This window comes from Aegilops tauschii, chromosome 5 (assembly GCF_002575655.3).
Source record: "Aegilops tauschii subsp. strangulata cultivar AL8/78 chromosome 5, Aet v6.0, whole genome shotgun sequence".
Taxonomy (NCBI): Eukaryota; Viridiplantae; Streptophyta; class Magnoliopsida; order Poales; family Poaceae; genus Aegilops; species Aegilops tauschii.
Genome location: NC_053039.3, coordinates 39,329,594 through 39,340,124, shown reverse-complemented (window position 1 = coordinate 39,340,124; position 10,531 = coordinate 39,329,594). Strand labels below are relative to the sequence as shown.

General features: G+C 45.0%; 1 protein-coding gene across 7 annotated transcripts; it reads left to right on the top strand.

Moving 5' to 3' along the window:
- The first annotated feature begins 903 nt into the window (after positions 1-903).
- LOC109766060 (uncharacterized) lies at positions 904-5,689 on the top strand. 7 transcript variants are annotated; one of them, XR_012183998.1, is made up of 6 exons: positions 904-1,634; positions 2,869-2,977; positions 3,243-3,306; positions 3,950-3,997; positions 4,664-4,874; positions 5,439-5,689. XR_012183998.1 is itself a non-coding variant. In XM_073499700.1 (5 exons), exons 1-4 carry the CDS (start codon positions 1,120-1,122, stop codon positions 3,955-3,957), a joined length of 696 nt encoding a protein of 231 aa, XP_073355801.1. In that variant the 5' UTR covers positions 904-1,119; the 3' UTR covers positions 3,958-3,997; positions 4,664-5,689. The 7 variants fall into 7 exon arrangements, 2 of the variants coding, with proteins under 2 accessions (XP_073355801.1, XP_073355800.1); XR_012183997.1 differs by having other exon boundaries at positions 5,420-5,689; XR_012183996.1 differs by having other exon boundaries at positions 3,878-3,997.
- Positions 5,690-10,531: the final 4,842 nt, after the last annotated feature.

The following is a 10,531-nucleotide window of genomic DNA, read 5'->3' as shown; positions in this document are numbered from 1 at the left end:
GGTGCTCCAGTGTCGTGCCCTTCCTGAAGGCACCGTCTTGGTGTCCATGATTCATCGGGTGCAACATCGTCTCTTTGTGACACCTCTGTCATGGTGGAGCACTCCGACCACTTCTTGCAGGACTCTCTTTGTATTCTTGTTGCAATCTTGGAGTGGGTTGTGGTGGTGTTGCTGTTATTTTGCATTGTTGTATCCTATCTCAGGTGTATATGGTGTGGTGTCGAGTTGTATGATCGTTGCGTTATCTATAAAGCGGGGCGTGAGCCTTTTTCGGTAGAAAACAACTCGAGTTCACGCCAACATGCACAGATATTCACGCACAAATTTACAACGCATCCACTCACACGGTTACGCATGCCTAGTGTAGGAGAGCGAAAAGGGTGGAGAGAGGGCTCACGCTGACATGTTAGTAGTTAGAGTTGCTAGAGATGGCTGCGAGCGTAATAGGGAAGAGGTCGGGAGGATCCTCGCTGAGGAGGATATGGCTGTCGGAGATGGACAACCACGACCCCGGTAGCAACGGGGGTTTAGCGGATCACCATTGCGAGTGAGGCACGACGATGGGAATTGGCAGAGGGATAACAAGGAGCGAAATGAGGGTGGTGCGTTGCTGGAGTGCCATTTTTGGCGGGCTAGAGGTGGCGGAGTCTAGCTTTGGTCCTGCGGAAGTTGCTGAGGGTACAAGTCAAAGGCCGGAGATAGCCGGACAGGGTCTGGTCGAACCAAACACAGTGGACGCTGTTTATAAGAGCGTCCAGCTTTGGACGTTGTTGGTATTAGCACGTTATTATTCCTAGCGTCCTTCCTATTTTTCGAATTTCTCATTAGTGTTTCTTAGTTTCAGAATTACTGGAATGTTAATTATCAATAATAAAAATTTCGGGTCACTCTGCCCCCCCTCCCGAATCGTCCTCGTCCACCCACGAAACCCTAGCTCACTTATTCCCATCGCCGCTGCCGCTCCCGCTCCCTTTTCCCCATCGCCGCCGCCGCTCCCGCTCCCTTCCGCACTGCTCCCGCTCCCTCTGACGACCTTCGCACTCAGCACTGGCAGAGCGAAAGCTTAATCCCCTCTGGCCGCGGCCTATCCACCCCGCACGCACGCCCAACAGGCAGACCATGGTGCTCTCCGTCTCCTCCCTCGCCTCAGCCTTCTCCCACCTCTCCCTACCCTCCACCTCCGCTCCCCACCCACTCCCTCTCGTCCGCCTCCACCCCACCACCCGCCATGCCGCTCACCCCGTCCTCTCCGCCTCCGGGGCCGACGCCGCCGAGCAGGTCGAGGCGGAGGCACCTTCTGCCGACGACGGCCCCGAGGAGGTGCTCGCGGTCGAGGCCGAGGAGGACACGCTCTCCGGGCTGGCGCCGCGCAAGTACGTGAAGCAACGGTCACCAACTCAGCTCCGGCCACTGCCCTACGCGACGGCGCTTCTTCCTCGACCCCGACGACGAGTTGAGCTATCGAATCCCTTCTCCTATCTTGTTGTGATTCCTGTGTTTGGTTTGATGTGTTTTGTTTTCTGCGCAGGTTGCTCCGATCTGATCTGGACGAGTTGCTGCTGCTCCTGCAGGTTGATGACGAGGTCTCATGGCTGCTCCCTACTCCTCCTCCTCCAACCACATGACTTGGTGTGGTGAGCTCATGTCATCTCATCTCATCTCATCTCACGTGAGCTCATGTCATCTCATATCATGATCTTGGTAGCAAGCCAGATCGTAGGATATTTGGATCATGCCGTCGAGTCGTTTTACATTTTATATACATGCGTGTTCCTTGGTCGTGTTCCTATCTCTCTGGCCATGTCCACGCAATTTGCATAAATTGCACTGTAGAGAAAGTACCTGGTGGATCCTTGAGCCTATCTAGCTCCCCAGCCGAGGGCACTGCATAGCCTGGCTAGCCACCGGCAACCTGCGCCGGCGTGGCGCGTGTATTTAGTATTGACGCGTGCGTACTGAGTTGGGCAAGGGCCCTAGCACACGCTGATGCTGTACATATATGGAAGAATATGTTGAGATCCTGATATAATGTTAGCACTCTTAACTTTTCCTGTCATTAGCGTTTTTGTCAGACAAGACTTGCATGTTTTTGCTCAAGCTTATACATTAAAGCTTTTCTTGCAATTAGTATAGCATTATAAGTTTATAACCTGGAAGGGAAGGCACCTTCGCAACCGCTTGAGCAGCAGTGCAGCACCATACCACAATGAGCTCCCTAATTTGGCTAGAACAGGGGCTACTGTTCTTACTTCTTACTCATTTGCCGCCTAATTCATATTGTTCTGTTATGAACCAATCCTAATTGCCAAAATATTGCATCATTGTATGCCATAGAAGAACCATACAAATCAGTTATCCCGGGCTACCGCTATGATTTGCTTTTGGTGTATCATGCTATCTTTTGAACTTTTACGTCTTACCATGTATTTGCTTTTGGTGTATCATGCCTAAACTACTATGGTTGCCAAGCCAGCATCCATTGCATCAATCCTCATCAATTAATGGCCAATGTACACATAAACTCTATGGAACAATAATGATAGTGATCCAGCACAATAGTTTACTTAATTTCTTTGCACTACCTTGCTGTTTCACCGCTATTTTATGGTTTGGATGCATATACGAGATGGTGGGCTGTTGGATGTGGATTGTGAGTCCACGGCAAGAGTGAGCATTCTTTTATCAACTTGCTGCACACTTGCTCTGCTTGAGGCTACTATATAACTTGTGCCTTTTAACTTGATGTACATAGCATGCAATTTTTTACTCTATGACATTCACACTGTCTGAATCCTACTACCTATTTCTGTACAATATTAATAGTGCGTTTGGTTTGCATTGATCCTTAGCAGTTTGTGTCAAATGCAGGTGCTCTGCCACTAAAAGTGTTTTTCTTTATCTGAAGACGCCGTGTTCAGTTGTTAGGTGCCTTTTGGCTGGTCGGTCATTGATAATATTTCACCCGGAGCAAGAAAAGGTATGCGACCATTGAGGAAGCTTAAATTCTGCACCTACTATATTCTGGTTTGGCCTCAATTACATCCTGATGATAGTCTTGCACATTCAGTTTTACATTATAAACATAAGCAACATTGCTAAATCGCATGCTAAGTTGTTGATTGCAAAGATCACAAGGCAGCATTAATTGTTCATGATAGCCGAATAGTGTAGTTGATCATCACTATTGCTAAATGCTATTTGGGTTGAGTTGAACTGATGACCTAGTGACTGATTGCTTGCAGATCATCTCGCCGTACCACCTTTACATGAATCCCAAGCTGGCGGTGCAACACTACGAGATCTGCTGTGTGTAAACTACTATGGTTGCCAAGCCAGCATCCATTGCATCAATCCTCATCAATTAATGGCCAATGTACACATAAACTATATGGAACAATAATGTAGAAATTTGAAGCATCACCTACTTTCTGGTCCTGTAGTGTTTAAAACTGATAATTATGATGCATTGGTCCTTATGGCCTTGTTTTTTAATGCATATATATATATATATATATATATATATATATATATATATATATATATATATATATATATATATGATGTAGTTGATAGGCCTTGATCTCAACCTCTCAAGTTTATGTTTCCTTGTGTGTAGGTAACTTGTTATTTTTATTGGCAAGCCTGTAATGAATTTATTAGATTTTTGCTTCTATTGCCGTGTACAGTATGTCACAGGCTTGCGGAGCCTGTCATTTTTCTTAGTGTGCTGTTGTGATTCTTGAACGGTGTCAATGGTCGTGTACAGGTGTCGTTTGTAGTATAAAAAGGGCCACTATCAGCCGTACGATTTGGATTCATGATGTGAAGATCATGAATATCATCTCATTTTGCTCCTCTATGCCTCATTCGTGTATAGATTCCCTAGCAGTATTTTTTTGTCTGCCACTCGCGACTGCCGGGTTCCTGATGTGCTTCTCGTGCCCCGCAGATGATTGACCTGTATGTGGTTTTCACCGTGGCCACTGCCCTACTTCAGGTAAAATTTGACACTTTGATGAGGATTCATGAGCCCTGATTTGGGATAGACAAGTGTAGCATACTGAGTTCAGGAAATCAATTATGTGGCACGGCACCATACCTGGTGATCTGCTACAGCAATGCACTGATTCCATGGACGACATGTCTTGTATGTTTATTGTACCATAGTTATCAACATTTATTTCTTGCTGTGCCTTGAGATAGCTAGTATTAACTGTTTGCTTGATTCTATACCATGATATCTATGGGTTATTAGTATTGTTTATCCCGACCATGAGCTTGAATGGTGTAGGAGTACAACAACATCAGGTTAATTTGTAGAAGTGAGGTCACTGAATTCTTTTCTATGCCATGGTACAATTATGATTCGAATGGTAGCCAGTTAACATGAGCTTGTTTGGCCCAATTCCTGGTCTCTATTAGGGGGTACAATTTATTACTTTCTGTATAGGTTTGTTAGCAATGGATGATATGTATAGGTTTGTTAGCAATTTATTACATAGATGTTGAATGTCGTTTTATGACGATCTAATCATTTTTTGCATCACAATGTATGCATCCATAATATAATTTGCAGCATTAATTAGGTCCTGCTATAGTATTTTTTAAATTTCTTATGAGATTGAAGTATTTGTTCTGATTTTTGGTTTGCTGATTGTTGTAGACAACGTCGGGTAGGAGTCCTTTGCTGATGTTGTTGTCAGTGGCTTCTCTGGCATCCATAGTCGCAGCCGTGGCTGGACGCTTGGTCCTTCTGCTATCGTCGCTGGAGCTGCTACCGCTGCGTCTGGCCCTGGCCTGCTATCCCGTATCCATTGGTGGTGGTGCAGCTTAAGTGTTTTTCTCAACGAATCTGCTTGCGGCTGGGTATCCAGGTATCTTTCTCAATCGCTGGTGTTTTTATTTGTGGGATCGACCTGGTGTCCCTTTGCTGGCCTCCTGATTCGTTCCGGTTAGTGCTAGTGTGTTGCTGGTTGTGCTAGTATGAAGCTTCCGGCTGAGTTGAAGCAAGTCAAAGTGTAGTACTATTTCTAAGTAGGAAAAATCAATTAAGCTAGTTGCATTAGTACAAGGCGTGGGTGAGGCTTCCTTTGCTTTGGCCAATAGCACACCGAAAGGTAACATCACATGTTGGCCCAGTCATATGAGAATGCAATTAGGAGAAAGTTATATCAGCAAGTTACTGTACGTGTTAGAGAAATCAGTGTTGATTTATTTGTTGGTTCTTTTTTTTTCTAATTTTCGCATGAGAGCAAACTGGTGTAGCTAGCTGGAGTATGCAGCCATGAATCAGGAAGTAGCATATTCAGTTTTGCTAATAGAAAAAAAGTATTAAAAACTTTAAATTTGTAACGTGATGAAACAAAGAATGTCCTTTACTCCTTTTTTGAATGGAATTTTCATAATATATTGGCTCCAGTGTTTCTAATTCTTATCAGCTGATTCACGTAACATGGCGTCCTGACTATGGCCCTCCAGTGAGTCCGGCATTTGATCGCTATTGAAGGAGCTACATGCAGAAGAAGAAAACACTTGTATGGCTAGTAACTATGATTCCCATACTTGTAGAGCTTGTAACTTGTTGTAAAGTACTGTATATGTTACAGCTTGTAGTACGTGTCATTTGTAGAGCTTGTACCGAATCTGGCTATTGTTATTTGAAGTACCATGTGTGTTTTCTTCTTGCCAATTTAATTACTGGTTATTTTCTTACTATCAAATTGAAATATGAAGAATCTGGGCCTTATAGTTGGGACCCACTTATCAGAACCTGACAAGTGGGACATGTTTTGACTAGTGGACCCATTTTATAAAAAAGAAAACTAAAATTGTTGGTACAAAAAGGCCACTACCCATGAAATAAAAAAGGCTTAATTGTTGGGCTTGGCCCATGAAGTCGACCAAAAATTCATAGGAAAAAATATATAGAAAGGCTGAATTGTTGGGCTTGGCCCATGTAAAACACCTAATCGGACCGGGCTGAATCTTATCAACGACTTTTTCAATTGGTCGCAATTTTGTCACGTCAGATTGCCAAGTCGGATCCGAAGTGGCCTAGGCAGAGAGCTAGCGACCAAAACAGAAGGTCATAGAATCAACGACCTTTTGTTTTGGTCATGGAATTCCACGACCTTCTCACAGAGAAGGTCGTTAATTTCAGTTTACGACTGCCAGCTTTTGACCTTCTGTTTTTGGTCACAAAAAGGTCGCAGATGAAAAACAATGACCTTTGTGACTAATAGTGATGGTCGCAAGTTGACATATTTCTTGTAGTGCAAGGTTATCTATAAGGTTGGCTATAAGAGTATTTTTTTTACTTCTCTCTATCTCTTTCTTCTTAGTATTTATTGCATTTGCCAATGAGTGACCTCTTTCAATGAAATGGTGCTTAGATGAGGTGCTAAGGGCATTAAATGGCTTAGCAATCAAGTCCCCAATGCATAGGTGCTTAGTTTTTTGTTGCTAAGTTTGCTTCATTTAATTAACTATAGACTCAAAATTGTCTTTTCACCTAGGTACACACGCTTAGCACCGTTTCTTCCTTGGGTCACCAAACTAGTCTCTCTCTTCTTAATTAACTTGCCACATCAGACTTTATGCCTATGTGGCAAGCTTAGCGCCTGTAGGAGCAAGTAAGTTGGGTCATCTATTTTGGAACGGAGGGAGTACAAAGTTGGGTCATCTATTTTGGAACGGAGGGAGTACAATAGTGGGCTATAAGCCCGCTTTACATGGCATTTTTGCATATGTGGAGGAAAGAGGCAAGGAAAAAGTGGAGGAGTGGGCTCTCATGCAAGAGCCAGCCTCTACATGGTGGAGCATTGGGAGAGGTACCTGTATGGAGGTGGTCAGGAATCGGGAGACTCACGCCGGTCGTAGGGCCGCAGTTAAAATGATAATGGCAAGTCAAAACACGGGGCCCCACCTGTCCAGCAGTAACTCGCTGTCAAATCACACAGCCCTACGTTTGCAACAGCCTACTCCCTCATCTTCTCGCGTCTCTGTCGAACCGACTAGCCGGAACTGCCCCGCCTACCGCGCAGGAAAAGCCCCGCCCTCGACTTTTAAATAGTACAGTATACTAATTTTGTATCCATGGATTGCGCCATGGAGCAAAGCCTCAAGAAAACGGCAGTACACATATACGGAGTATAAAGCACGCCCATCGCGTTCGCGTCGCACCCCAGACGGTCGGTCGGTCTGGCACGCCGCTCTCTAAATGGAGCGCGCGTCATATTGCGTTTGCACACACATGTGGGACCGCAATTGAGAACCGACCATAGGCACACTTCCCGGCCCCGCAAGTCGGGTGAGTTAATAGAAGAGAGAGACGAGTGATAGTACCACTAGAGAAGTGTTGTAGGAGTACATACCTGGACGATCCCTGCAAGACACGGAAGATCAGTTCGTCCATGCATGTGACCACACTCCAGCAGACACGCCTGGATTGGCTATCGTCTACATATCGTGCAGGCTGTGTTGTACAGGGCTATAGTTCGGGTGAGAAATCTAAAAAAAGGTTTCTTGTCATCTCGCAAAATTTGGTGTCATGTGCTTCGGATCACTGCGAGGGTTAAACAGCGACAACTGAGTTGGGCTAGTCATTGGGGGCACATGCACGAAGACTACTCGGCTGCCATCTAGGTCAAGCCGGCTATGTTAATTTGGACATCTATCGACGGACCCCTTTTCTACGAGTTTATCTTTAATTTGAGCTTTGATCCTCGTCTAGTTTGTCCGTCGTGATTCATCTTGTCTCCTTTGGGCAGTGAGGTTATGATTTCTAGTCATGTGGCATTTTTTCATGTTATATGTTATAATCCGGTGCTTCAGATCAAACTGATGACAACTGCGCCTCCGGGGCACGTGCATGAAGCCTTCTCGATAGTCATTGCCGAGGTCAAGCCGGCTCCGATAGACAAAAGAAAACTAGTACTCCACTATATAGGCAGGAGCCTCCGCGCTTCCTTGCTAGTGTTGCTCTCTTCACACTGTCCCATCCTCTCTAGATCTAAACACGACAGCGGTGGCCACACTCTCTCTCTCTGCTCACCGCTGGTCATAGATCCAGCCGGATCCTCTCCGCCGGGGAAGGTGAGAAGGTGCAACGTTCACGCGGTCGTCCTCGGCGACGGCTCTTACCCATTGCCGGCATGTCCCGATCAGCGTGCCTTGCCGTTCTCTCCCAAGCATCGCTGGCGAGGGAGGGCCTCCCACCCCTTCTTCCTTGCTGTTGTAGTGTGGGCAGATCCGGCCTCCCGCCGCCCACCTAGCGACATCCTGGCGACCCTCAGGTATAACTTCCTTCGAAACCGGCCTTGCTCTACTTCCGGAGTTCTTGACGTCGCTGCATTTGTATCTTTTACTATTTCTCAGGCCCCCTCATAGATAGGATTGATCGGCTGTTCGAAAACCACCTAGTTTTTTACTGTTAAGAGGTAAAACTAGTCCATGCACTCAAATCTAGTACTACTTGGTTCAAACAAGGAAGAAAGGGGGTGGGGGTGGGGGAAGGTTTGTTACCTGAATCTAGGACTTGGTCGAAAGAGGAAATAATGGGGGAGAAAAGTAGCAGAGACTGGCTATCCAACTGGTCTCTAGGCCTAATAGGGAAATAAAGGGAACACAGTACAAACTCAATATAAACCCGATCTATTGGTTGAAAAAGGAAAGAAAGTGGGGACTAGGGGACAAGTCAACAGAGTAAGTCCAGCACTAGATTTGCTAGCCTCACACAGTATAAGGTGGCTATATACCGAACAAAAATGGGACCAACCCAGATATCCTCTTCTGATGTTTGTTGCCCCGAGCTGCTCTTATGTAATGCCACTGGTAAAATGTAGCAGTCGCACTGTTAAAAGTAAGGACACGTTAAACCAATGTTGTTTTCAATGTAATGCCTCCAGTAATATGAATCAATGGCACTTTTTTCATGTCCTGCTAAATTTCCCATTAAGATAAGTTGCTTCTTTTCGTTAGACATGCAACTGTCCTGGTCCGCCTACTCTCCCGTGCCCAAATACCGACTCTGTAGCAGCTGTTAATGTAATGTTGCTGGTAAAATGAAGCAATGGCACCATTAAAGTAATGTCGTATTTAACGGTTGTCATAGTTAATCCTAATGCCCACACTAATATCTAGCAATGCTGCTAGAAATTGCTACTGTCCTTGTATGATTGCCATTCAGATAAGGAACATGCTTTTTTTTATTTGATGCATGTTTTATCACTTGTTAGTCACCCTCCTTTCCACCTTTTTTGTGCAAACAGAGATATACATTTCACGCTTGATCTTAGTTGAACTGCACAAATGATATCCAAATTATAGTTGAACATTCCAGGAGCTTCACGACCAACCTTGATGTTGCCCAATTTTATTGCAACTAATGAAGAAGAAGCTCTGTGGGTTTCATTTTCTGATGGAAATGGAACCGGGGCTGGAGCCCTTTTCTTAAAAAAGAAGAAGAAGCTGCTAGCTCATGGGACATTGCTTCATTTTAGGTGAACTGCACCAAAAGGTCCCATGAATTGAATCATCCATGTTGGTGACTGGTGTCATCCCTTCTACAATGGCGCTGACTGCAGATATGGTTCCCATCACGAGGTATGTTCCTTTTTGGTCTGACCGTTTGCCAAAGATTCTGCATGTTGATCCTGCTCTTGTGCTACTGTTTTGGCACTGCCATGATAAAGCAGTAACGTTATTATTTTGCACCTTAATCTAGTGGCACTATTAATTTGAGGCAATGTTTTGGCACCGCTAGTGACACTATTTTTTTTTATATCGAAAGAGGGGGTTCCCTCCGATTTCATTAAAGAAACCCAACCATAGAGAACCATTATCCGACAATATCTTAGTTTAAACGGGCAGTTATGCAACTAATACTAGAACAGACTGAGTACTAGCAGGAGGCAAGTTCGCCACATAAGCTAGGCAGGTAGGGGGACGCAGCACCATCTCGGCCAAGTTTGGATTACAACCCAAATGCTACCACAGAAACATCAGGGGGAAGATAGGGACTGAAAGAGCCAGCTTCAGCATCCCAGTCTAAGCACCCCCGGCCTTCATCCTTGCGACGCACGGTACACCTCGTTTGCCACCTGCTTGACCCTAGTGTCACTGATAAAATGAAGTAATAATACAATTAAAATAGAGCGAGTGTCCTCTCTATCATTTCATTTCCAATGTAGATAAACAAAGTGCTTCTCTTTGTTAATGTATGTTTCATCAACTAGTCCCATTGTTAATGTTTAAGCGTTTCTGCAAACTGTGGTGCTTAATTTTAGTTGATCTGCACAAAATAGAGATTTGAATGTCTCAAGCCCCCTCCTTGTACTACCGCTGTACACTGATGTTCATCACTCGCAGAAGGTGTATCGGGGAGACTTGGGACGATTTCTAGTATGAGGCGTGGCGTACCGTATGAGGCGTCGCAGGGCCCATCTCGCCCTCGCAGCATGGCATACTATGATACTATCGCAATATTTTCTTCTATTTATTTTGCGTGTTTCATCAACTAGTGCCACTATAA